Below are 27,522 nucleotides of genomic sequence, written 5' to 3'. Positions count from 1 at the left end.
ATCCCGATCAACTGAAATGGATTACAAAATGTAATTTTGCCGTACATCAAAGTCCCAAAACTGAAAAAGTGCACTTATCTTGGACACAAGTCGTCCAAAGCGCTTCATCAAGCCTCATATTCACTTTTTTTGAAATCATGTCGCAGTGTCCACCGACATGCTAATTCAGTCGCGTCAACTTACGGAAAGGTTTTCCTTTTTAGTTTAAAATAACTTAGTTTAACCGCCAGGATTCCTCGCTGGCCAATGACAGACCCAGTGTTGTGTTTTGTTTTTGTGTTAAAGTTTTAAATCCCCCCGCGTTCTGTTGTACCAGCTAGCTAAAGCTAAGCTAACGTGCGAGGGTTTGGCTCTCCAGTCTAATGTCCATTTTTGCAAACTGCCTTTGCGTTAGGAGGCCGTCAGAGGCCAACAGAAATGTAACGACAATGACCTTGATGGGCGCGATTGACTGATTGCTCAACAGTTTAATGCTCATTTAGCCGGCGAAACATACATCACACGTGTTGCCATTCCAGCATTCCTCCGACACTCGTGCAATATGCTATGATTCATTCCCAAATCGAATCCAAAAATTCTCCAAGCAAAGTCTTTGGTTTTCTGACATGTCTCGTGTGTGATCCGAGGTTCATTCCTTGTTAGCGGCGACGCTCTTCCCCGTAACCGTGGTAACGTTCCCCCTCTCCTCCTCCTCCTCCTCTCTCGTGCACCTCCGGGCAGTGGATCCCGAGCCGTCTCTGCAGCTTCTCCTCCTGCAGACGCAGCTCCAGGGAGTCGACCAAGTCGTATACGTTCTCCAGAGACCACATGGGTGAGGGGAACCACGCCTTGACGTCGCCGTCCTTGCCCACCACCAGCATGCTGAAGTAGTCCTTGCTGATTTTCAGCTGCTCGCGCAGGTCGTTGACCACCACGCGGGACAACGGCTCCACTTCACTCTGACTGCGACCTGGAGGGGGGTGGTGACAGATGTACGTGATATGAAAATAGAAAATGGCGAACCTCTCAAGATGAAGGCAAAAATCCCAAAAAAATGAAATGACCAGGAAATGCAGTCACCATTGAGCGGAAACAGCTCAACAGTCCCGGAAGCTTTCTCTCCAACCCCGGTTAGCTTCAACATGGCAATGTGACGAATACCTGAGAGAAGCAAAGATACTTTCCGCAAGGCAAGACAGCGGACATTTATTTTGCGTATTTCATACACAAGGTTAACTTATCGTATTGGCCTGAATATAAGACGGCCCTGATTATAAGACGACCCCCTCTTTTTCAAGACTGAAGTTTGAAAAAAGCGTTTTTGAACACCAAATTAATTTTTATACAGAAAATAATTACAGTGCATCTGAAACAAATGATTCTAACAATATATTTGAGAGCAAAAGCATGTTAGTTTGCCTCATTCAAATCTTAATATCTGAACATTTAAATATGTAAACTAAAGTGCTATCACATTCGTAAATGAATGGCTTCTGGTTTTTGAAATGTAAATTACATCATAACTTCTCAGCTGTCGGTTAACCTGGCCGATCTTCGACCCACTTTTCTCCAGATTGTCGCTACGTTTCTCCATTTTCTGTTATCTCTTCTATTATTTTCTTCTCTTTTCTTTCTTACCGCTATTTTTTATTTTTCTTCTTCGTGCTACCGCTATTTTTATTTTTTATTCTTTGTGACAGGAGTTCACTTTGGCCTGGGGAGTCAAGTTCAGCATTCGCTTCAATGATATCTGGCGCCATCTAGCGTCGTGAATGGGTATAACGTCTAGACCCCGAATATAAGACGACCCCCACTTTTTCAGTCTGATTTCAATGCAAAAAACACCGCCTTATATTCGGGCCAATACGGTACTAGTTAAAGTGTTGTTGAATTTTTGCTCCTTTGGTTTCAAACATGTTCCTGACAGTGTCGCTCAAAACACGTCAAAGTAGAATTTTGGGATACAGCTGTTGTATTGGCTCTCGGTAGATTGCGCCGCCGCCGAGCGTGAGTGCGGCGCGTCGCTAACCAAGGTGACATTCTTGCCCGTTGAGAGCGGACAACTGCTGTTGAAACGAGTAGTCGTCCTCAGCTGGAGCAGAGACGATCAGCAGTCTCCTCTTGGACACGAACCTAACGAGGATGAGTCAGTCTCAGTGTGAGGATGATGTTGGACAACATTTGGGTCGTTTGGCATTCGTTGTACGTGTGTGGGCGTGCTTTACCTTAGCAGGGAATTCTCCGTTTTGGGTTGTTGCTTGTCAGCTCCACACGCTTTAGGACTTTTCCTTTCTTTTTCTTTCTCGGGGCGCCTTGAGGGAAAGTTGTCGATGTAGTCGAATATAGCGAGGCTTGATGGAGGCGCCTCAAACACTCTCTAGGGGGGAAGAAATCAAAACGGGATGCAAGAACCCTTATCCCCGGACTTAATCAGCGCCGTAAATGATATTGTCATACAGGAATTTGCATGGAATCCAAATTTAATCTTACGTTGGGCCCGATGTCGTAGTCGGTGACGGTCATGGAAAAAAGATCAGGCGACGACAAACCCAGATGGGATCGCAATAGTGAGATCAGGCCTGAATCGGACAACTGTTCTGGTAGCTCACTGAATGGAGGCTCGGACTCTTCAATGCAAATAATACACAATGAGCTCATTGTGAAAATAATTTCAAAAGACTTCTTATTAAAAAAAATAAAATAGGAAGGAAGCAGGACGACATCACTGTGTTGAGAAAATGAGGATATTTTTGTTGTATGTTGCTGTGGGAACCCATGTCAATTTTAGAATTAAAAAAAAATAGTCTGAAAATAATATTCTTGTCGTGTTATCTGTCATAAATACGACTAGACGAGGACCGCGAAATGCGTGCCGAGCCGTCCTACCGAGTTGCGGGTGCTGCAACGTGAGGGTGGCGTCGTTGCCTTTGCCCACGATGGTCGCCACGGTGACCTTGCGGGTGGCCAGCTCACAGCGCTGCTTCTCGTTCTCGTCGCTCTGCTGCACGTACAGCGTTGCGTCGCTGCTCGGGGTTGAGATTAGCTTCCACCACGACAACAAACACACACACACACACACACACACACACACGATCAAGCACCGTAAACTGTACAGCACGTGACGCTTAAGGTATTCTTACCATCAACCTTCTCTTCCCCTTTAAATGATCCAGAAAGTCTTTCAAGGCATTTTTGTCCTTCTCACTTGCTTCTTTATGAGATTTCTTGCCTCTTCCTTTCCCTTTCTTTCCCTTTTTCCCTTTGCCCTTTTTTTTGGATTTTTCTTTTTGCTCATTTTCCTTTTTACTCTCCTCGGCGTGTTTTTTAGGCCCTCTGTCCGATGTGGCGTCAGGCCTGCATAACAATCGGGACAAAGGGGACACGTGATGTAAAATGGTGGCTTCATGCGAGCGCCATTCACTCGCAGTTTGGACATGGAGGGGTGAAATCTAACAAAGACGAATGTTTTGTCGGATGCACCCTTGTCCCCCCCCCCCCACCACTACTTGGAACGGTAACATAATCCGTACTTGCTATTGGCCAAGCAGTTTGTTGAGTGCCATGAAAGCTGGTTTACAAGAAATCATATGTTTCGATTTTTGGTCCTTGTTAGTTTTGGTGACAGTTTTGTATTTGAGAGTGAATGTAAAAGAAATCTGAAATGAAATCACCGTTCTTGCTTCACTTCCTCTTTTCCTGTTGACACAGCAGGAGGACGCTGTGTATTCTTCTTTTCTTCTTCCTGTTTGCCACCGCCAGCAGCGCCGCCGTCACCGGTGGACTCCTTTCTCCTCCCAGCCGGCACTTTCCAAATAACAAACCTGGACTTGCCGCTCAGAATGTCTTGGATCTTACTCTTCAGCACGGCTTTTTTGTCCATCCGGGGCTTCCTTCGCAGGGTCACCTCAGAGGTCCGGTTGCTTTTCCTCTGAGGACTCAGAATGATCTTCTTCTTCTTCTTCTTCATCATCTTTTTCCTTTTCACCACAACTTTCTTTTTCGTGCTTTCACACCTGGGAAATTGGGAAACAATGCTCACATAAAGCTTGAATATTTTCTTTTGTAATGGTACCGTATTTGCGCACTATAAGGGGCACCTAAAAGCATTCAATTTTCTCAAAAGCCGACCGTGCGCCTTGTAATCCGATGCGCCTTATATATGGATCAATATTCTGATTCCTTGGACGCAGTCATTTAAATGTTCCGTAAAGCGCTTTGTTGTGGCTGCAGCGGTTTTGAAGGCTCTGTATAAATAAATCTGTATTGTATTGTATTGTTTTCACTTGAGCGTAGCTCCATCTAGTGGATGTATAATGCAACTGCAGCCACGATTGTAGCTTCTATTCGATGCGCCTTGTAACGCGGTGCACCCTATATATGAAAACAGTTTTAAAATAGGCCGTTTATTGAAGGTGCGCATTATACTCCGAAGCGCCTTACAGTGCGGAAAATACGGTACAAAGTGTTAACGCAGAACCTCATTTTGGATCCTTTTCTGGTTATCTTCTCCAGCTTCCTCATGGGCAATTGATCAATGACCTCCAAGATCGCCTCTACCCGAACCGGGTAGGGGAACCGCTCGCTGACTCTCAGGTTTTTTTTCAGCACCAACATGTGAAACGCTTGGTCCTGAAACGAATAAAAAAGATTGGACCATTACGGGTCGCCATAGCACATCATGTTTTTTGCCATATGAGTGGACCGTTCCTCATCGCGCAGATATAATTGTCTTTATTCTTTTACCTGGGTGAGCTCAAGATAGTGCAGCAGCTTGGTGACAGTGTCAGGGTCCAGTGTCTCCACCGTGGCCTCTCCTTGAACGGTCGTCTTCTGGATCCTTCCTTCCATCATAGCGTTTTGGATGACGGTGACGATGAAAGTGTCTCTTTCGGCCAGACGGCAGTTTAGCGATTTCTGAAGGAGACCAAAAAAAAAACAAAAACATCTGAGCACCTGCACAAAGCCCATCCCTTGTTTCACGATTCAAGAACCTGATCCATGTCTTCCAGCTGTTTCTCCATCATACGAAGGTAGTGGTCATTGTAAGTGGGCGCTGTTATTACCCACAGTCGTTTTTTACCTGCGGGCGAGAAAAGAGAATGGCGGGTGCGCATCTACTCGTGAAATAAATTGTTGGCTGAGTAGGAGTCAAGTGCAAGTCTTCTTGAGCAGGGGGACCCGACGGCTGCTCCGAGATTTCAATCCATTACGGCGCCATGTTTACCCAACGGATTTCATTGGGACTGAAACATGACTTCTGACGCAACCAAATATTCCAAACATGCATCCGTTCTATTTTGCTTGCCTGCATAGTCGGAGAGAAAATCTAAATCGGGAGCGAGGCTCGATGACGATCCCCAACCCTCTCTGTTGTCGTGTCCATGTCGTCTGTCTTCATTCAGGCCCAGTCCCAGCGCCGTTCCCGGGGGGAGATCCGAATAGTCTCCCCAGTCCTTCACATTGGGGTCCAGCTGGCTTTTGGACTTGCTGGAAGTGACTTTCCGCCGCGCGGCCAATGAGCTTGAGTCACTGAAGCTCCACAGGGCAGCGACGAGAAGCCAGTGTGTGCAGAAGCGGCAAAACATTCTCACTGGTTGGTCAGACAACTCATAACATTCATTCAAGCGTTGCTAGAACAAGCTGTCAAATGTCACACCGAAACAAGCCAAATGCATGAATCCATGTGAAAAAAAAATGCAAATAATGTCGCCGTCATTAAGGTTGGGAAAAACTAGGGAATAAGATCGCAAAAGGACAAAACAAGACTTAACGTGAGACCCTCAAGCCTGCAGACAGAGTGAGGACGGAGACCTTCCTCTCTCTTTCTCCACATTCACTCCTGGTTTGCATTAGGCTGAGGCTTGTTAACACGGTTGGAATTTTCTTCAAAGGCTTGTGCGCCTCACACACACACACACACACACACACACACACACACACACACACACACACACACACACACACACACGACCATCATAACATATCAACTTTAAATCACCATACGAAACACTATTGTTGTATTGTTGCATCAGCTCATTCTGGCGTGGCGTGCAAAAACGTAACTGTGCCAAATAGTTGCAGATGGCGATGGGAAGAAATGTTCAAACAAGAAAACAGACATCCTTACTATACATTCCTCTCCCTGAGCCACATAAGCAAGTCCAGATGAATGGTGCCGGGGAAGAGCGTTTATCCTCACCATGACCTTTTGTTTTTATGTGAACATAAAATCCATTGGTTGCAATTTGCGTTGAACATCAAATCAAACTCACCTTGGAAAAGGTGCAATGGCTACTCATGCATTCATTATATCAAACCTTTTTTTTTTAAACCGAAAAAAAGTGACAATATTACGAAGACCTGCATATAATTCTCTCAGAAGGTGTGTGGGGATACGAAGATAGGTAGAAACGGCAAATGACAATGCTTGTACACTGTAATGTTGGAATGCGCTGATCCCACCAATATTTTGCCTTTTTCTGCAAATTGGCTGCAAATATCGGTCATCAGCCTCCATGTTTGCTAATAATCAGTACCGGCCCTGGAAAAAAAAACATATTGGTCTGTCTCTTAGACATACATACAGAGAGTCCATACATATGTTATATACATTGTACATAAATAAACATGTATGTATTGTTCGTTAAACTATTGTAATCAGTATTACATGTTTGCCATTTTAAAAAATAGTGAAACCAAACACTTTCCTAATTGGTTAAATAATTAATATAAATCATGCAAACTAAACTTAAGTGGTTCTTTTTTTCAGAAAAAGCTTCACTTTGCCCGCAGTGCAATTGCCATTTCATGATTGTATTAAAATAAAATGATTTAAAACATCAGAAACGGTCAAACAGCGCCTCCAAGTGGATGAGTGACGGAATTCATTTTCAGATTTATATTGTGAGATGTATTTATTTATATTGTAAATAATGTAATATTCTCCTCGTTCATATTTTATTTCTGATAAGGAATAATTTGTAACAATGGGATACAATTGCTCCCAGGTTGTAAGATGATACATGGATTAATCTCACTTGTATGGAATAAATTGCTCAACATGATCGTAACCGTGTCACTATGTTGGAATAGTGTTCCCAAAAGCATAAACGAGAGTTTGCACATTTAGACGAGTTCGTCCATCCTCAAATGCTCCAATGATATTCCGGCCGCTTCGGCTGACATCTTCCGGGTCGCCTCAAATTCGGCCGTGCACACTAAAAAAGACACCGACGAGACCCCTGCAAAGGTCAGTGGACTTTATGACGTCAATCCCTGTTGTTTTTGAATGTTTTTCAACGTGCGTTCGTGTCGTGCAGCCACACGCGTACGTGTGCGGGCCTTTCCGTTCTTTTAAATTTCACTCGCTGCCCTTCCAGTGCGCGAGACAGATGTGCATTTTTCAGCGGCTAGCATGCTAACTGCTAGCTAGTCCCACTACGTGCACGCCGGCCAGAGGACACAATCAAATAAAATAAAAAAAAACATTAATGGATGAATGTCGCTGTGGCTCGCGTGAGCGTGATACCATGGACCTTCTAAATGGAAACGTTTTCCGTTTCGTGCTTAAACTTCTCAGGTCGTCTGAATGACACTGTCAATGTGGCATTTGGAAGCCATTGAATGAAAGTCATATTTTAAAAAAACGAATTGAAATTTGCATCCGTCAATACGCTGGACTGTAAGAACTAACTGCCTCCGTTCCGCACTTTTATTGCGTGACATTTTCAGCAGAAGCAACTAGATTTATTTTTTCTCCACAAGGTCGTGAATTGCTGGACGTGTTGGTGACGTGTTAAGTTTCATTCATTTTGGTGACGACGGTTAAAATGATGACGTGCTAGAACGCGGCACCATCTGGCAGGTTAACCTGCTGAATTTGATCGATCGATCCATCCATCCATTCATCCATCCCACTAAACGTTATCTGTAGCCTATGTCTATCTGTCGATCCATCATTTGGATAACTTCATTACTTGCTGAGAACTTAATCGAACTGTACCTAAACGTGTCCTTTCATTGCAAAGCATATCAGGGTTAGACATTCTGTGTTAATTCCCCTCTGACAACATATTGATCCTCTGGCTAATTTCGAATCAAGTTGACCAATATGGGTCACCTCTCTGACATGACAGCGTTAAGGCGATTGAGTTCATGTATGAATGGTTGTTATTGTTGTCGGTGCTACAATAAAGGATACTGGATATTTTAATGCTAAAACTAATAATGTGACGATGCACATTTTATTTAAAAAAATCAGGATTTCCCATTGGCAGTGTGATGTGAATTAATGTGAATGCGCCAGCTCTCCTGTGACCCTAATGAACAATAAACAAGAAAAAAAAAACCTGTACATGGATGAATTAATGTTTCAAAAGCTCAAACGATTATTATAACACCTTGATTAAAAGTGATGTATAATTTTGTCCCTGGTTGGGTCAGCTCCTCTAGTGTGGCATGGTTTAATTTTTTTTAATTAATTTAAAAAGCGTTATTTATGTACAGTATTTGTTACCAAAGTTCTTGTCCAGTGTCTTCTCATTTACCCACGGTGCTTTTCCTTCTTCGCCAGGAGGAAGTGCTCTCTGCGCGGCTGAGCTCCTACTGCTGTGTGTGTGCGAGCACCATGGCCAGCCTCCTACGCGTGCTTGCGGCTGGCTGCTCGGCCCCTGTCCTCAGCGGGGTGTCTTGTTTAAAACTGCAACATGCCCCAACTATCAAAACAACATGCGTACGATTTTTCAGGATCAATCACGCCCTCGGAAGATGTGCCAGTCCAGGTAGTGTAAAATGCCACAGATGAATTGTGCTCATTCGTAGGGCATTTGCTGCTGTGACAATCAAATTTTGATTTCTCCCTTATCTATCTCGTACGAAATATGAAAAAATATAGATCGTAAATGGTATTAATGGCTGCACTCTTTGAAAAAAAACGGTTGCTGAGCTCAAGTGCACCTTTGTCGTCTGCCCTTTTGCCTCTGCAGGAATTCCATACAAACAACTCACAGTTGGCGTCCCAAAAGAAATTTTTCAAAATGAACGGCGTGTGGCGCTCTCTCCCGCTGGTGTCCAGGCGCTTGTCAAACAGGGCTTCAATGTTGTCGTGGAGACCGGCGCGGGAGAGTCTTCAAAGTTCCAAGATGAGCAGTATGCCCAGGCTGGAGCTACAATGAAAGACCTTAAAGATGTATTTGCAGCCGATGTGTTGGTCAAGGTAAGCCCTGCGTTGTCCAATGCCCTTCATTTGGAAATTAACATGCTGTGCATCCTTTACAGCTAAGGGCTCCAAAGGATCAGCAGTAAAGAAAGCTCATCCCTTCCAAATCATCTGCTTTCAGGTCCGTGCTCCTGTTTTCAACCCGGACTTGGGCATCCATGAGGTCGAGCTGATGAAGGATGCGGCCACTTTAGTCAGCTTCATCTACCCGGCTCAGAACCCCGAGCTGATGGACATGCTTTCTCAGAAGAAAGCCACCGTCCTGGCGATGGACCAGGTGCCCCGAGTCACCATCGCCCAGGGTTACGATGCCCTCAGCTCCATGGCGAACATTGCAGGGTGGGTACATGGCGCCTTCAATGGCAGCTGGTGACAATACAGTTGGTCCTCCATTTACATTATATCATTGTGTCAAAACAAAAAAAAATTAAATGCATTTCATTCCCTCTTTTCGTTAGGTACAAGGCTGTCGTGCTAGCTGCGAACAACTTTGGGCGCTTTTTCACAGGACAAATCACTGCAGCCGGGAAGGTGCCACCCGCTAAGGTGCGTGTATTCTGTATTTGTCGTGACCTTTAATTGCTACTCTTTTATTAACGTTTTTCTATATGAGCATGTAAAAGGTCACTTAAGACAGTTCTCATTCACAATGGTGACCCGCGGAAGGAGCAGCGTAATTAAATGCTCTTGAACCGATTTCAGTCTGAATATTAGAAACTGTCATGTTGAAGATGTCACATGACCGCAGGGTGTAGTGGCTTGTGGACCTTCGGAGAAAACGACCGAAATTCAACAGAATTTAAATCAATGAGGGTCTTGGAGATCAGGGTCAACCAGTACGTGTGTTTCTCTGCGGAGAGGGCGAATCGGTATTCACGTACAGATCAGAGTGATGTCAGGTGACGGGCACTCGGTTAAGAAACGCAAAGTACGGGATTAGTCCAGGGACTGAAAACATTTAGCGGAATTGCTCAAAGATTACTATTAACATTGCTTTTGACACATTTTACACAGATTGTTTCAGTAAATACAGAAATAAAATGAGCCCTAAGATTGAACCTTGCGGCCCCCCTCCATTAGGTGCTAATCATCGGTGGCGGAGTGGCTGGATTAGCAGCGGCCGGCAGCGCCAGAGCCATGGGAGCCATAGTTCGAGGCTTTGACACAAGGTGTGTTTCTCTTTCATACATTTCACACACACACACACACACAAGCAAGCTTACGATTGGCTGCCGTCATTTTCTCCCGCAGGGCTGATGCTTTGGACCAGTTCAAGTCTTTGGGCGCCGAACCGCTCGAGGTGGACTTCAAGGAGTCTGGAGAGGGCCAAGGAGGCTACGCCAAAGTGATGTCAAAAGAGTTCATTGAGGCCGAGATGAAGCTGTTTGCCAAACAGTGTCAGGAGGTGGACATTGTCATCAGCACCGCGCTCATTCCCGGTATGCACGGAAACTGTGTTCTAAGCAGTACCGTATACTGTGTCTCAGGGGCCGACCGCGGGACATATTTTGCAACCTCACTTCACCCCTACTTACAAGATTCGATCATGATGTGACCACAAATGTATCGTGGGTTCAACAGCTCCTTGTTTTCACGTGTCAGGTAAGCGGGCCCCCATCCTTATCACCAAGCCAATGATAGAGAGCATGAAGGATGGATCGGTGGTGGTGGACCTGGCCGCTGAGGCCGGTGGAAACATCGAGACCACAGTCCCGGGGGAGCTGTCTGTACACAATGTGAGTGCGCCTGAGAGTTACTCAGTCATTACGAAGACAAAAAAAAAATCTCAGAAGTGTTATTGCTCTCGTTTTCGCAGGGTGTAACCCATATTGGGTACACAGACCTGCCCAGCCGCTTGCCCACGCAGTCCAGCACGCTCTACTCCAACAATATCACAAAACTGTTGCGCGCCATCAGTCCAGACAAGGACAACTTTTACCTTGATGTGAAGGACGCGTTTGACTTTGGGACCATGGATCACGTTGTCAGAGGCTCTGTTGTCATGCAGGTACGAAATGTGTGCGTGTCTTTGACATTTCTCGCAATCCTCTTGAGTTTGATACTTGTGATTGAGAACGATGACTCCCAAGCGCCGTATTGCAGCCGATTAGCGTGTGGTGATAGGTCATCGGGTGTTCTGTGGGAAATTGTCTAATACCACTAAATTAGTCAGAAAATGATTCGTTATTGACTGCAAATAATGTATCTTCGGGCATTTGTCTGTCAGCCGTGTCGTGACAGACGGAACAGTTAAATGCTGTTCCACTAAATGGTCGAAGGTACAAACAAACTGTGAATCTCCGACTCTTTCAATTAAAAAAAAAAAAAACCCAGAATGATCGCTTTTGGTCAACAGGCTCCTGGGGGGGTGCTGCGAGATTTTTGCAAGGGCAAAGCAAGAATGTGTATCTTCCTCTCATGGTCACTAGGTGTCGCCCTCACAACAAGTTACAGTTTGTGATTCCCAGACAAAGCTGACCCTCAAATGTAACTACTGTTGTTTACATTTGTATGGCAATATCCCACTTTACAGATCTCTCTCTCTCTCTCTCTCTCTCTCTCTCTCTCTCTCTCTCTCTCTCTCTCTATCTCATTTGTGTAGCAAGCAATGAAAAGCAGACTTATCTTTGTATCAAAAAAAAAAATGCAAGCATCTATTTTTACTTTGGAAAAACAATGATCAACATTTTTGCCCATTTTCTATTTTCCAAACCAGTAACTGAATCTTTTTTTTTTTTAACGTTGGGATGGAAATTAAAACTTTTTTTTTTTTCTATACAGTTCACCGACCAAGCGACAAATATCCAACATGTTGTTTGAGTTATTTGACACACTTGAATGTATTCATCGCTCCATTTTCTCTCGCGTTTATCCTCAGTTGGGGCACCGTGATGTCGATAAATTGCTGAGCCCAAATTATACGAGTGACATCTTTAAGTACACTGACTGCCGTTTCAGAAGATCTCCTGTTTTTTATTTTACACGGTGTTAAGTACCGAGTTGACCGCAACAAAGGTGAAATTGTAGGACGCAAGTATGATGTGTAGTTTTACAGCACTACGCCAACTGTCTTTTTTTTTTTTAATCTTAATTATCTCCGATAGTGTCAATCAAAGCGAGTTATTGGCCTCCTTCAAGGTAGACATGCAGCGCTCCTATTAGATTGTGGGCGTGTACCTAATGTTGTGGCCAGCGAGGGTTCAGTTACAGGCTTTGAACTGAAGCGTGACCTCTGCTTTCATTACCAGTCATGGCAGAGCTGATGCATAGCTGATCGTTTTTCCGACCGCACTTTGTCATCCATCCTCATCATATTGTTGGGAAGCTTCTTGTGCTTTAATCAGTTTTGGGCCGGCATCTAAAAGTTTCTTTCCAGTAAACAAATGATCTGCAGTCGACTATTTTATCCGTATTTATTCACTGAACATGTTGCACAACCTATAAATGACGCGATCGTAACAGATATTACCATGCGTGCCATTAGTTTGCCTACACGGATGTTTTTCGTCTAATGTTACATAGATTGAGGTCATCGGGACTGAAGAGGAAACCAAAAGTTCAGGTTATCGCTGAATAAATGTTGGCAATAAATTACCGCTATTCATATCACGGATTTGTTTTCTTTCCTTGTAATTTTTCCTCATTTTTCTCTTGTGCCTCACTTTGTGTTCATTTGTTTTTTTTTTTTCAGAATGGAAAGATCCTCTTCCCGGCACCTCAGCCCAACAACATGCCCACCGCCGCTCCGCCCAAACCCAAGTCCGTCAAAGAGCTGGAGGCCGAGAAGACTTCCCAAATCTCTCCCTTCAGGGCGACGCTCACTTCCGCCGGCGCGTACACCGGAGGTCGGTGTGCTTGAATGTGTCATTCACGTGTGAGGGAAGTTCAGGAGTTCTCAACGTGGGCTCCCCCCCCTCTACCCCCTGGACTTCGTTTTGCTTTAATTGTCCTCATTGGACTCATGGGTCAGCCTTCGGGAGGTCGGGGTCTGCGACGAGGTGGAGGTTAATCATCAGCTCTTTTAGGTCAGCGCCGGAATGCGCACGGGGAAGTGCGAAGTGTCACAGCCAGATAAAAGCGAGCGCTCGCACACTGACACCCCCGAAACGGGCACCCTCTTAGTGTCAGGAAACGCGCGGTATAAAAGCGGCGTCACGCCGAGCGTTCGTTTGAAGTGACGCCGCCGCCGCGGCTCTCCGCGGTGCCGCGCAGGGGCGGCGTGTCAGTGCTCCACACGCACTTCATTTCGAATCACACGTTGTCGTCGGCCACCGTCGTTAGGCGCGCCGACCACTCGCCACTTCCTGCTTCCCCGCTCGTTAAAGTGGACGTGTCACGGAGTCATTTTGAAAAAGAAACTTTCGTGCTGATGGGGCGTCGGGAGAGTTTTTCACGTGGCAACAGGAAATGAGGAAAATGTGCATATGCCGAGGTGGCAAACGACTCAAAACTCCATTAGTGGGATTGGGCTAGAAGAAGAAATTGGAAATAGCACGGTGGCATAGTGGTTGGTGCATCTGCCTCAACTGATGCCACCGTGAACAATCAATGAATCTTTTTTTTTTTAACGCATCTGATGTCATTTTAAATGCTGAACGCTTTCCCTCCTTCGCTTCAGGCTTCACCACGCTGTTAGGTTTGGGTTTGGCGGCTCCCAACGCCGCCTTCACCCAGATGGTCACCACCTTCGGCTTGGCGGGCATCGTGGGATACCACACCGTGTGGGGTGTCACCCCGGCGCTCCACTCGCCGCTCATGTCCGTGACCAACGCCATCTCAGGTCAGTGGTGTGCAGGATTGTTTAGGTCCGCAATATGGACAGTTTTGTTCGGATGCGTCACTCACTGCGCTGTCTCAATTGATTTTCATTTCTTCCACTCGGATTGGCCAGTCATCATACAGTTTTTTTTTTTTCCCCATAGCGGTAATGCTACATTGAGACCAAACGTTAGCGTAGCGATTCGGGCGCGACGACTCTTACGTAGGCAATGCGCTTCTCGGCATCCGTGTGCAATTTTAAAGACGAAAATGTAAATCTCCTTCAGTCCAAATAAAACCTTCAAAAGATCGCGTTCCCGTCGTTGACTGCCGCTTAACACAACGGGGTCCAAAGGTCGGGGAGGTAAGTGCACGTGTGTGTTCTCGTGGCTTTGATCACCCCGGCGACCCACGCTGAGGTAGGAAGTAACACAACCAGCGGTGATCTTTGGGGGGGTCAGGGTGGTCTCTTTGCTCATTTAGTCGCGCGCGGCTCGCCCAGACATCAGAGTGAGGCCGCCGAGCCTCGGCGGGAACGAACGCGGACACTTTTCACATCCTGTTAAACTTTTATTGGCCACTAGGCCTGTACTGCTTTTTATGTTTACATCTTTGCTCGTCTCATATGCTCCTCGGGGACTTTTCCTACCCTTTGATTCTTTGTGAAATTAACCTTATTCTACACAAACTCTTAAATATGAATGTGAAGTCATGGAGTGTTGTCGCAGCGGAACAGAAATTCGGGGCCCGCCTGTTTGAAGCACACTACTTGCTGAAGTCCTTTTGAATGCCGATTGCCATTCTTATTGGGCGTACGTCATTAATGCAATCAAGTGGGGCGCACACTTATTCTGGAATCTCCAAATCTGGAAAGGATTTTTTTTTTTCCCTTAACTCCAGGGGTCTTCACCCAAGTTTAGAATGTCGTATGAAAGCATACCGGACGTAATCTTCCCAACGTCTACTGCGCGCAGGTCTCACGGCCGTGGGTGGTCTGGCCCTGATGGGAGGTGGCTACACCCCAACAAGCACGGCGGAGACACTGGCTGTGCTCGCCGCCTTCATCTCCTCAGTCAACATAGCTGGTGAGTCCCTTCCCGACACACACACGCACACACACACACACACGCGCACACACATGCGCGTGCCGACGCAACCTCACGGTGATCGCCGTCAGCACCGGCCAATAAAACGTCAGTGTCAATGTTTGATTGACAGGTTTTTGATACTGATTGTACGAGAATATTCCTCTTGAGCCAGCTCCACAGCCCCCCCTCTTTCATACCCACCCGCTCTGATCAAGCTCCAGTGGCTTTTTGACGCGGTATTCCCGCCGAGCTGTTTCAACTGTCCAAGCGGTCGCCACGGCAGTCACGGCGCAGACGAGAAGCCCTCGTCCGCCAAAATAAAAGCGGGTCACAGGCAACGAAACCTGACAGTCTCTAATAGGGCATAACACAGATTGGAAGCGGTCCATAGTGGAATGTGAAGCAACTTTAACCGAAGCCATGTGTCACATAACTGTTTTTAACTATTACTATTAAATAAGAAGGAGCAGTGCGTGTACGAATAACGGGTTTGGGTACAAGAAATGGATTAATTGTCAACCCGAAAATGAATCGAACATTTATTGAGCGGTGGTCCACGTGACCCGCGGGGCCAGCCAAGCAAGCTTGATTTGATCGACTGGGGCAACAAACATTGTTCCAAAAGCTGCCCATCATCTGCCTTTCATCTGTAGAAAGACTCGACATAACATAACATGTCAAAACGTGAGGAACCCCATCAGAATGTGAAGGGCTTGGGAGTAAACATACTGGCATGCGTGGTAAACCGCTGGCCTGAAAGGTCGTGTGCCTTTGAGCCTTTGGGGACTCGACGGCTCCATCACCCCCCCGCCGCCCGTCACTGATACCGTGACAGATGGTGAAACTTTGAATTTGGGGTGCAAAAAAGGCTTTGCGTTTTGATGACTTGAGCCACTTTCGTGTTGTCAAATACTCCAACCAAGACATTTTTTTTTTTTTTGAACTCTCCTTTACCCTTGATTCATCCACGGTTCAAAATGTACATCTCCCAAGCGGTATACCGCTAAAGCCACAAACCTCGGGGAGCAGCCAACCTTGATTCCATGCAAATGGATGACGCACGCGACTTGGCTCCAAATTCATGCACTCCGTCCGTTGAATTTTGCGCACCTGTTTCGAAGAAGGCATCGCATGACGGGGCTTCTTGTTCCCGCAGGCATGTCACGTGGGCAGCAATTACAACGCATGGTCACGAGCCATCACTCGCGTTTCACGATGAGAGCAACGTTTTAACAAATACAGTTCGACTTAAATCCTCCATATGCCAGGCATTTTTTTTTTCCAATAACATTTGAAAGGGGAAGTCAAGTCAAAAGTTTTCTTGACCATAATACGGTTTAAAGGTGATATATTGCGTCAAGCGCCGCCTCTACGGTGGACATTTTTAAAAAGCAAGAAAAACATTTTTTCGACGGGCATTTCAGCAAGACTAGATTCTTTTTTTTTCTTTGTTTGCTTTTATTTGAACCGCGTGAAGCACTTTGTGAGTCCGCTATGTGAAAAGCGTGGTATGTATATGCGCCTTTTTTCTTGTATGTCGGGATGCTCAATTATCGTGATGCGCATACCTCGCTTAAGCTTCCATTTTGTTTGGCCAAGGTGGTTTCCTGGTGACTCAGAAGATGTTGGACATGTTCAAGCGTCCCAGTGATCCCCCGGAGCACAACTACCTCTATCTGCTTCCGGCTGGCGTGTTCGTGGGCGGATACGCTGCAGCGCTGCAGTCGGGATACAACATTGAGCAGGTGGGGGAATTTTGATCTTGGTCATGTGCCTGTAGAATCCGCTGCGTCCATTTTAAGAGTCCATCAAAGTCGTACTCCTGCATGTAAAAGTTAGGTAATCATCCTTTTTATGTGGTCTTTGTTAGTCCAGATGTTGAACAAATCATCCATGTAAAACAGTCTTTTTTTTTTTTAATCATTGTACATTCCCTCCTCTCACCAGATGATGTACTTGGGTTCCGGAATGTGCTGCGTCGGCGCCCTGGCTGGCCTGTCTAACCAGTCCACAGCCCGCCTGGGTAACGCCCTGGGTATTATGGGAGTCGCCGGCGGCATCGCCGCCACTCTGGGAGCGCTCAAGCCAAGTCCCGAGCTCCTGGCGCAGATGAGCGCCGCAATGGCCGTCGGCGGAACCGCCGGTGAGTCTGAATTTGTCGTCGCGTGATTGTGCCACGCGGGAGACGTGTCCTGTTTGGATGTGCGGTGTGTGTGTGTGACGTCGGCTTGGATAGATTAAGAAGCAGGTGCGGGGGGCGTGCAGATGAGCTTTGTGATGTGCGCATCAAACAGATTGTTGCCGCCAGATTCACAGGGTTGGGTCTCGGCTCGTTAGAATTGCGCGTTAGTCACTATCTCTTACTTAGATCATTTAATTGAAATGCTAATTGTTCCAGTCACAAAGCCGAGGACCAGACTAAACAGTTCACGTCATCTCCGTCGGTCCAAACATGGAAAATGGCCAAACGGGCCATCGGCAACGCATAGTTTCTTTGAGAAAGGTCTTCTTCCCGGCAGCTCTCTGTTCGTGTTCACGAGATTTGCATGTCCTCGCATGTCTGTGCGCTTAATCACTTGTTTCCTCCTCTGCAGGTCTGACGATCGCTAAGAGGATCCAGATCACCGACCTGCCGCAGCTGGTGGCCGCCTTCCACAGCCTGGTGGGTTTGGCGGCCGTGCTGACCTGCGTGGCCGAATACATGGTGGAGTATCCTCACTTTGCCACCGACCCCGCAGCCAACCTGACCAAGATCGTGGCCTACCTGGGCACCTTCATCGGCGGAGTCACTTTCAGCGGCTCTTTGGTGGCTTACGGCAAACTGCAAGGTTGGAGATGGACTTTTTGAGCAAATATATATCACTGCGTAAAAAGTCGAGGGCGATTGTGCGAAATGGATTCAGCACGCTGAACAGACATGTGCATTCTAAAGTTTACACAGGGTCAAATTTAACTCTGAAGAACCCTTTTTCTTCTTTGGAAAATGATGAACTTTACATTAAATGACTGCTATATGTTCACTGATCACCAAAATATATGTTTTTTCAAATATTTAATGCTTTAATCCTAATTTAGGATTAGGGCCAAATTTGACCCTTTGGGATTTTAGGGTAGTATTTGAGTAGCAGAATTTATAGGGGCCAAATTTGACCCCGTGGGTTCTCCAGGGTTAAGTTCACCTTAAAGGGTTTTCGTGCATTTTACGTTCATCCCAAAATTTTGTCCCAAAAGCTGCAACGGTATCACCCGAACAATGTGAATCCAGTCTGAAGTGGTGACGTTTGCTCCTCTTCTTCTCCTCCCCGTCCCGCAGGTATGCTGAACAGCGCCCCCTTGATTCTTCCCGCCCGCCACGCCCTGAACGCCTCTCTGATGGCCGGCAGCATCGGTGGGATGATCCCTTACATGCTGGACCCCAGCTACATCACGGGCATCACCTGCCTGGGCTCAGTCTCCGCTCTGTCTGCCATCATGGTACGGCCCGTCGTGTGCGGACGGTTCTGGAGCGCGGCCACGTGCGCACAACGACGCGTTCATTTTTTTTTTTTTTTTTTTTTTTTTTTTAATGGCGACGTTTCGACGCGCGCAAATCGGAATCTTTTCATGCTGACGGCCGGCTTATGCAAGAAGCTCGATTTCTTATTTCCATCGGGAAGGGGGTCAAGTCGGGCCAGAGAGAAGCTAGTCAATAAGAGGCCTGTTGCACTGGCACCAGGCGCTGCCCAGAAATCTGTTAATAGTCTGGCAAACGTCGTGGCAAAAAAAAAAAAAAAAAAAAAAAAAAAAAAGTCTACTTTGTGCAACTGCCAGCTTCCTGCTTGCACTTGACTCTAATTATATTGGGCTTCACCACTATAAAGTCACACTTAACCTTTTAAAAACGTTCACCGCGAGTTTCGCTCCCTTGACGCCGAACTCAAATTTTAGCTGCAGAATAACGAACAACTCTTTGACCTCAATTTCTTTCTGTCATTTAACTCTTCACGTTTCTAGCGAACCGGAGTCATGATGACACATTGAGCGATCACAATAACCAGCGGCTGCTTTTGGGAGGCGTTTTTTTTTTTTCCCCCCTGCTACCTTAAAAATCGATCATAGTTAGCAGGGGAGGCCAATTAATGAGGCGAAATGCATTTCAGTCATTATTATAATAATAATAAAAAGATGTTCCATTGGTAGCTTAGCAAATGAGCTCTTAGCCGATCCACACATCTGCACGTCGCCCCGACGGATCGATCAGGGCTTGGCTCCGAAATGTCTCGTCTCCAATCAGGCTCTTATCACCTCATGTGTCATTTTCAATGCAGGAAGCTTTTGGATGATGATGATGATGATGATGAATCCGTTGGCGTTTCTTTTTCAAAGCTGCTTTGCTTTTTTTCACGGCGATCCAAAACAAAGCACTCTTTCGTGTCAATGTATTACATCATCATCTCTTGTGTTTTTTCAATTTTCGAATCACAGGTGTCTCGGCCCTAACGTACTGTTCTGTTTTGTACTCCAGGGAGTAACCTTAACCGCGGCCATCGGCGGTGCCGACATGCCGGTGGTGATCACCGTGCTGAACAGCTACTCGGGGTGGGCCTTGTGCGCCGAGGGCTTCCTGCTCAACAACAATCTCCTGACCATCGTCGGCGCCCTCATCGGATCGTCTGGCGCCATTTTGTCCTACATCATGTGTGTGGTAAGTCGCGATGGATGACACAGGAGCACATTTTGCAATTGGGACAAAACACCTGGCCCCTTCCAAACAGCCTGTTTGAAGAACACGTCATCAAAATAATCCCAGGATTCAGGCAAGGCAAGGCAGTAGCCAGACCTCATTGCTTGAAAGTGGCTCCGGATCATCACCCAGCTTTGCCGTTCATGTTATAGGTGGAAAAACGGTTTGCAGATTATGTCTCACTGAAATGACAATTCTGAAGGCTTCGCTCAGACAACGATGCCTTGCTCAAGGGCGCTTCGACAGTCGTCAGAAAGCAGATTAGCATTTCTCTCACACCTTCTTAACAATGAGTTTGCTGAGTTTTATGTGGAGTGCAAAAAGCAATGAATGCCCGATCTTCTGTACCAATTTGGCAGGATATCTGCATGGGAACATTTGTGGAACGAATATGGTCAAATAATTGTTCCTCTCGTGTCCACCAGGAGGAACTGTCATGTTATCATCGTGGCTAGATTGTTGAGGAGCTAAACCTCAGGCCCTCGCGTCTGCTTTTCAAGACAATTTACCCTCAATCCTGACTTTTATTCAAGTTGACACAAAACGAGACGATAAAAATAATGAAAGCGACGCTTCCCATCAGGCCATGAACCGCTCGCTGGCGAACGTCATCCTGGGGGGCTACGGCACGTCTTCCACCGGTACCGGGAAGCCCATGGAGATCACAGGGACGCACACTGAGGTCAACGTGGATCAGACCATCGACATGATTAAAGAGGCCCAGAGCATTATCATCACTCCAGGTAACCCCCTTTTTTTCCCCCACCCCCTTTCCAGTCTTTGGAAAAGTGCATATTCTGTTTCTTTAACCCTTTCTTGACCCGTGTTACATCACCGTTTTGCTTGGCTAATTGACAAGGTTGAAACCCCCCCCACCCCCAATGCACACTTACAATGACAGGAGCACGCAATTCTTGTGTGGTCGTGTCTCATAAATAGACCGGCTACAATGCAATTATTAGACATGATGCAAAATATGTGGATTTTTTTTTCTATTCACCATTCAGAATGAATGTATGATATGTAGGACAGGTTTCCAAAACATACAAACATAGCCAAGGTTAAGACAAAATGAACAGATGGGTACGCATTTCTATTGATTTATTTATTAATTTTTGCCAATTTAAGGAATTTCACTTTTGTGAGTGCAAAGGTGTCCCCACAGTTTTCACGTACGGTGGTAACATCACACCAAAGTTGTTGTGGACATATGTCAATGTACACTTTACAAAACATTCATTGACATTATGCCTCTTTTTTTTTAATGTTTTTATAAAACACAGTTCTATTTTTCGTTATTTTAAAAATACGTGAAAAATAGTGTCGAGGCTTACATGACAATAGTTTGTTTTGTAATTTCCAGGTGTAAGAGACTCATTTAGCACATTTAAATGAACGTTTACAAACTTGTGAAATTTTTTTTTTGTTTTTAAATTCACTTTGTGCCCGTATACTATTGTGATACAATATTTGACTTTTCTGCTACAAACGGACGAGAGCAGTGATCATGTCCGACAGCCGAACCGAAAAGGCGCCAAAATAAAGTCTGAGTTGGACGCGGTGGCGGAAAAAGGCTTTCGATTTGTTTTTCTTCATCTTTTCAACAAATAAAAAAAAAAAAAAAAAAAAGAATTCCAGAAATATTTTTTTTAAAGTCAACATGAGTCAAAATATGAGAATTTAGAATAATCACAACAAAGCCTTGTCAAGGATACTCGCGCTGTCACAATTACTTCGAGGTCAGTGGAGCCATCACATGATACAATGTTTGATTTACGTTTTTTTTTTGTCCACGGAGGTTTAACTTAAATAAGGTGACCTCAAGTCGATCACAATGCAGTATGTCCCGTGTTAAGGTTTTACTGCCGCTGATGTCATAATTGCTGGAACACCGTGTAATCAAATGGCTGATTATTTTCTCTGCTGCACTAATCAGCCACTAGACTGCCGAGTGTTTGCCCTCTTTAGTCCATCACCGTGTTTCCACTGTGACCATTTGAGACCAATTGCAGCCGTCTGTCACCTCACTAGAGTGACATCTGGGCAAAACATTAAGAATTTTTTTTTTTTGACAGTAGGGGGGAATAAACGTGATTTGCATGCTTTGTTTGGGCCATCTCTTTTCGGGTTTATTTTTCTCCAAAATGTGGAATGTAGGGAAGCAGAGAGAGAACAACTGCGCAGAATCATTTTCTTCTTTCTTTTATCTTTTTTTTTTTTTTTTCCCCTTGGTGTCAGAAACTCTTAACTGTTTACCGATAATTGACGCATCCATGCGCGATGGTTTTTGACTGGTTGTTAAGGTTCGTTAGCACCATTGGAGCGTTTGGCATGTGGATGTGGGGTTTTTAACCCACTGTGTGATAAAGATCAAGCACCACAAATCAGCATTCTTTTTTTGTACATGACATAGTCACCGGCAGAATGGTCAGCTAGCGGTTAGCATGCTAACACTGAAGTTGAATCTCTATTGAAACACATTTCAAGGCATATAAGTGCATTTGTAGACATGGTTGAACTGATTTATGGTGGGATATTATTTTCAACCCTCAGATGAAAATACCAAAACATTCCCAAGTGGTTTTTGTTGACTCCCACGTCACTCACCAGACAAGGACGCTGGTTAATTGGTGAACTGGGTCAATGTTAATTTAAAAATGACCACTACAGTTCCAGTCTCCTTGCTACATTTCACATGCTCACTTTTCAGTCCTCCTTCGTGACATTACGCTTCGCCACATCTTACATGTCAACCCCTGTGGCAACATCGAACATTTATTGGTGATTTGGGCAGTGGAGCTCTTTTGAAGCTGGCAAGCTTACTGGGTTTTTTTTTTTTTTTCCTCTAACTCGCAGCACACTTTGCTCTCACAACTGCATTAGCACATTCTGTGGGATTGTAAAACTCTGTCACAGCGGGTAGTCGGTGAGCGGTTTAGGGCCTCGGAGGGTCAGCGGCAGACTGCACTTCAAAAATGTTCCTGCGGTGATTATACGGGGCTGAAACCGCCTGATCAGACTGAGGATCTTGTACTCCGCATGAACTGCCAATCACGCTGCTGCCCTGAATAGGCGCCTTTAACTGTCGTTACCATTCATGAAATTCAAAACGAGACGAACCCTATTAGTGGACAACAGGTTACCTTGAGTACCGTTTACCCCATTTCTCATCTTTTGGTGACCTCGTTTAGCTGTGTGAGTATCCAACTAAGCATAGACTCAAAAAAACAACAATAAATCACTTTTTTTTTTTTTTTTTTTTTTTACAGGTTACGGTCTTTGTGCTGCGAAGGCACAGTATCCCATTGCCGAGTTGGTGAAGAATCTCAAAGATGCTGGCAAGGACGTGCGGTAAGTTCCCCCCCTACCCCCCTTCCCCGAACTCCACCCTTGGCGATTCTTCTCCAAGTGAACATTCTTGACTTATAACGACTCCGCTGGACCGCAGTGATTGCCTCCTCACATGCACCCCCCCCCCCCTGTTTGTGATCCACTCGATTCGGATAAAACGTTTTCACCAACCAGCTAACGTTTGTCGTAATTGTCATGTGCTACAATGATGTCAATGACTGAAAATGGTATCAAGGCAAAAAGGGAAGGGAAAGTGGGGGGTCAGGTCAACAAGAAAGGACAATTAGAAAGGCCGAGCGGAAGCCGGTTTAATTGTCGCGCCTGCGTTGCGGCAGCTGCCGCTTTCCGAGCTACTTGGGGCATTTGTACTTGATTAGAGGGGAAAACGAGTGGTCAGAGTTCAAGAGAAGGAACCAAAGAGCAGTATTCCTTCTCTTTACTCGAATACTCTGGATTCCAATTCTCCCTGACTAGCATCCCATTTCATTTCATATTCCAGGTGTCCCGTTGGACCATAGACGTTCACGCTCGCTTCCCTCACGTTAACTGTGTCCAGTGTCTTTTTTTTTTTTTTTTTTTTTTCCCTTCCTTCAAATCCCGCCACCACCGCTAATATGTCCCAGATGCTGCGGGCCGCCTTACACTCTGCTCTTGCCTAAAATCACCAAACTAATACGAGTTGATCCCGATCCAAACGGCGGTTGCCACGACACGGCCACTTTATTCTCGTTTCATTAAACTAACATGTGCGCAGCAGGGGAATACATGACTTGATCCCCTGCTGGACTTGATCCCCTGCTGGATTTCGAAGTTGTGAATTGAGGATCCCCCCCCCCACACCCCCACCCCGCCAATCTTGATCAAAAATAGTAATTGCATGATGTTGCCACAGGTTCGGTATCCACCCCGTCGCCGGCCGTATGCCCGGTCAGCTCAACGTGCTATTGGCCGAAGCCGGCGTCCCTTATGACATTGTCCTGGAGATGGATGAAATCAATGAAGACTTCCCTGGTAAGTCGAACCGGGACACCCGAGTACACGTCCTCATCACGTTAGAACAGGGGTGTCAAACTCATTTCTTATTACACGTGAAAATTTGACATTTCGGTACAGATTTTAGCAAGGATCAAGGAAGTTGACACACATGATTTGTTTTTCGCGGGCCACATAAAATGATGTGGCGAGCCAGATCTGGCCCCCGGGCCTTGAGTTTGACACCTGTGCCTTAGAACATCAAACTGTAGGACGCAACAAAATGGAAATGTTACTTTTGAATGGGTTTGTATAGAAAGACTGTAGTTGGATCTCTGGAGGGTCTGCCCACCGATCAAATTGTGAAATAAACGATCAAGTAAAGTCGTGTTGCCTCACTCGTCGTTAACCTTTGACGACTTTGATGCTCGATGATACTCGATGTGAATTTTACCACGGGACTTGGAACTATTAAAAGGCAACTAGGAGTTTTACCTCAATTTAGTTCCAAGAAAGAAAGAAGAGGAGGCGGTCGTACTTTTGAGACCCGAGGCCCCTTCAAGTTTGGATTCCACCGCATGATGTGATTTGTCAAAGTGCTGCAAGTACAAATAAGTAAACGTTAACACGTTTCACGGAGAGTGATCTCCATGGCCCCGTTTGAACACGCGCTGGTCTATCAGCAGTATCGACTTTAAATTTCATTCTGGTGTGTCTAATCAGAGACCGACCTGGTCCTGGTGATCGGCGCCAACGACACGGTGAACTCCGCCGCCCAGGAAGACCCCAACTCCATCATTGCCGGCATGCCCGTGCTGGAGGTCTGGAAGGCTAAACAGGTGAGACACATCTGGCACACGCCCGCGCCGTCATAACATTCACGTCCCCCGGGCCCAAAATAGATAAAAGAGCAACAGACGAGTGAATGTTGCGAGAAACGGGAGAGAGAGAGAGAGAGAGGGATGGTTACAGCTCCAGGTGCAGTCCCATCCTGATCCTATTAGGGCTGACTGTGTCGTTGTGGAATGGCGCTGCTCCGAGATCTGGGATTGGATACGCTTTGCCCACAGCAATCTTTACTCAGAAAAAAATATATATATATTTCAAGATTACCCAATTAAATCAACATGTGAATAGGCACGAGCCTATTGCCGGCCGGCTTCTATCTATGCCTCGGTTTTGAAATATCATGCTGTCAAAACCCCAAAACTTTGCATTCGCTGTCTGAACTGTTTGTTGGTTTTGGGTTTTTTTTTTTTTTTTGTCAGTTTTTTTTAGGCGTTAGTGCAGGCCAAGTAACATGATTCTTACCCCTCTAATTGTTGGCGCGGGCAATAAATGAACCCGATGACATTTCCCCTTGTCAAAAAAAAAAGTTGTCTCCATGGGAGATTTTTGGGCTACGACACAGGGCTGAAGAATTAATTGAATTCAAATGCAATGTAGTTCGAAGTAACATATATTTTTGCTTTTCTTCATCACCCCTTTTTTTTGACTGGTGCAACTTATTCTCCAGAGCAACTTGTAGTCCGAAAAACACGGTCATGATTATGCTGCAACACCCTGACAGGGGATTCTCTTTTTCACTGTATCGGTATCAAAGAAAGATGGATGATTTATATTTGTGGCCTAAGCAGGGCTACGTGATATGGCTCAAAAGAATGAATGCCTTGCATTTCGAAATCGGGGTTTTCTGTCTGTTGCTATTGTTGCAACTGAATTTGGTTGCGCACCCACCAAACTGGCTTTCAATATAGATTTTAACTTTTTTCTTCAAGATGCATTCACAGATACATTCACAAATGTGGAATTGAGATGTCACACGCCCTCGTACATCTGTGTTGTGTGTCTTTAAGTGAATGACGTTACTCTGCATGTTAGCGTCTGCTCCATGCTCCTTGTGAGTGTTTTCATTTTGCTTTTGTGACTTATTGTCTGCCCCGTTCAGTAAACGGCCAAAAGAGCATCGGCCATTTTTTCCCCTCACTTTACTCAAAGTGGCGGTTTATCGAAAGGTTGCCTGAAACTCAAAAATTTGGACGCAAAAATATGAGTCTCGTCGCGACTGTAAAATAAAATTCTGTCGTAAACTGAGGACTGCCTCCGCCCCATAGAAATAAAAGCCGTCTGTTTGTGCACTTAACCACACAAACGCGCGCGCAGTTGGAGCAACATGCACTGTTTAGGAAAATGCTTTTAAACAGTCTGCAAAGTGAAGCTTGAATAAGCCATTTCGGGGAATAAACTTCCTGACCTTTTCCGCTCAAAATGGCAACAAAGTGTGTTTTTGGCACACACGGGGATGAAATTATCACCTTCGATCAAGTAGTGGGAAGGGAATTCATGCAGCAGATGTTCGCGAATCCTTGAGTTGGAAGGGCTTCGGAATTTGCATACAGTGCAGCGGTACCTTGACTTCGGAGTCATCCGTTCTGTGATCGTACTCGGAACTCAAATTCAAATGGCCGCTAAGTTGGTGGACTGGCGAGGCGCTCGAAAAGGACAGAGCTTACCGTCTTGACGGTGTCCGCTCCGGTTTGCCGTAGGTGGTGGTGATGAAACGCTCGCTGGGCGTGGGATACGCCGCCGTGGACAACCCCATCTTCTACAAGCCCAACACGGCCATGTTGCTGGGCGACGCCAAGAAGACGTGCGACGCCCTGCAAGCAAAGGTCCGCGAGGCTCAGTGAGGTGCGCTCCGCCATCGCCCTTAAACCCCGCCTCCCCCCTCCACCCCCCCTCGCACATAAAGGGGGGCGCGGGGGCGGTGCGCATTTTTTTTTTTTTTTTTTTTTTTTTTTTTTTTTTTGCGGCAGCAGTCTCGTCGACGACGTCACGTCACCATTAGACAAATGGCAGCGGTTACCGTACAAGTCACGTTTGTGCCGTTACATATTTTAATGTTTAGCGTTTAGATGAAGGAAGGGTCTGCCATTTAGATTGCGGCGATCCACATTGAGTGAATTACATGTTAGACGTGTGACATTACACTTTTAGGAAATAGAGATTGAAACTCTCATGTATTTTTTTTTTCTTTAATAGCCGAGAGAGTGACATTTCAGAGAACGCCTTTGATTTATTTTTTGCCCCCCTTTTTTTTTTTTTTTTTCGACAATCCCTTTTTTAATAGATCAAATTACTGCAATGCTTCTGAAGCACGAGGGCACGTAAGCCCATTTTCATGACTGGCAGGAAAACAAAAGCAATATGATCAAAACAGTTTTGTAAAAACATTTTTTTACAGTCTCATACTGTATTGAGAAATGGTGAAGAAGTCATCGTCGCTTCTTGAATTACGATTTAATGGCCTCGTCTTGGACCTTGTTCTTCACTGTCCAACCGAAAGATGTATCTACGGTATTTATTCATTGTGATCTGTGAAAACAACAACAAAAGACATATTTCTGCGTCAGATGAACCTGAAGAATGTGGAG

The 27,522-nt window shown here is 45.7% G+C and overlaps 2 protein-coding genes across 4 annotated transcripts; one reads left to right on the top strand and one right to left on the bottom strand.

Moving 5' to 3' along the window:
* Positions 1-434: 434 nt before the first annotated feature.
* ccdc80l2 (coiled-coil domain containing 80 like 2) lies at positions 435-5,876 on the bottom strand. The gene is made up of 12 exons (XM_019872030.1): positions 5,285-5,876; positions 4,971-5,059; positions 4,723-4,893; positions 4,457-4,608; positions 3,651-3,992; positions 3,120-3,333; positions 2,866-3,022; positions 2,470-2,606; positions 2,205-2,356; positions 2,009-2,112; positions 1,060-1,140; positions 435-949 (listed from the first exon to the last, which is right to left on the bottom strand). Exons 1-12 carry the CDS (start codon positions 5,562-5,564, stop codon positions 639-641), a joined length of 2,190 nt encoding a protein of 729 aa, XP_019727589.1. The 5' UTR covers positions 5,565-5,876; the 3' UTR covers positions 435-638.
* On the top strand, positions 5,495-26,827 carry nnt (nicotinamide nucleotide transhydrogenase). 3 transcript variants are annotated; one of them, XM_019872028.1, is made up of 22 exons: positions 5,495-5,572; positions 8,552-8,759; positions 8,964-9,193; positions 9,318-9,535; positions 9,655-9,742; positions 10,277-10,365; positions 10,448-10,635; positions 10,799-10,932; positions 11,013-11,204; positions 12,888-13,041; positions 13,815-13,976; positions 14,929-15,039; positions 16,642-16,787; positions 16,990-17,185; positions 17,637-17,870; positions 18,356-18,516; positions 19,547-19,726; positions 20,349-20,508; positions 23,035-23,116; positions 24,009-24,127; positions 24,812-24,927; positions 26,635-26,778. In XM_019872028.1, exons 2-22 carry the CDS (start codon positions 8,606-8,608, stop codon positions 26,776-26,778), a joined length of 3,258 nt encoding a protein of 1,085 aa, XP_019727587.1. In that variant the 5' UTR covers positions 5,495-5,572; positions 8,552-8,605. The 3 variants fall into 3 exon arrangements, with proteins under 3 accessions (XP_019727587.1, XP_019727586.1, XP_019727588.1); XM_019872027.1 differs by lacking the exon at positions 5,495-5,572 and adding an exon at positions 7,133-7,228; XM_019872029.1 differs by lacking the exon at positions 5,495-5,572 and having other exon boundaries at positions 8,606-8,759; positions 26,635-26,827.
* The last annotated feature ends 695 nt before the right edge of the window (positions 26,828-27,522 follow it).

Source organism: Hippocampus comes, unplaced genomic scaffold (genome assembly GCF_001891065.2).
Source record: "Hippocampus comes isolate QL1 unplaced genomic scaffold, H_comes_QL1_v1.1 scaffold199, whole genome shotgun sequence".
NCBI lineage: Eukaryota > Metazoa > Chordata > Actinopteri > Syngnathiformes > Syngnathidae > Hippocampus > Hippocampus comes.
This window is presented reverse-complemented; position numbering and strand designations above follow the sequence as displayed.

What these genes read in the sequence shown, in the direction of transcription:
- ccdc80l2 (XM_019872030.1), bottom strand. Translation starts at nt 5,564, where the DNA reads ATGTTTTGCCGCTTCTGCACACACTGGCTTCTCGTCGCTGCCCTGTGG. An exon ending in CGGGCAAGAATGTCACCTTG is followed by an intron (nt 1,141 to 2,008) that starts GTTAGCGACGCG and finishes TGCTTCTCTCAG; the next exon opens with GTATTCGTCACATTGCCATG. An exon ending in TGAGCTGTTTCCGCTCAATG is followed by an intron (nt 950 to 1,059) that starts GTGACTGCATTT and finishes ACCCCCCTCCAG; the next exon opens with GTCGCAGTCAGAGTGAAGTG.
- nnt (XM_019872029.1), top strand. Translation starts at nt 8,606, where the DNA reads ATGGCCAGCCTCCTACGCGTGCTTGCGGCTGGCTGCTCGGCCCCTGTC. An exon ending in TCCATGGCGAACATTGCAGG is followed by an intron (nt 9,536 to 9,654) that starts GTGGGTACATGG and finishes TCTTTTCGTTAG; the next exon opens with GTACAAGGCTGTCGTGCTAG. An exon ending in CGGGATACAACATTGAGCAG is followed by an intron (nt 16,788 to 16,989) that starts GTGGGGGAATTT and finishes TCCTCTCACCAG; the next exon opens with ATGATGTACTTGGGTTCCGG.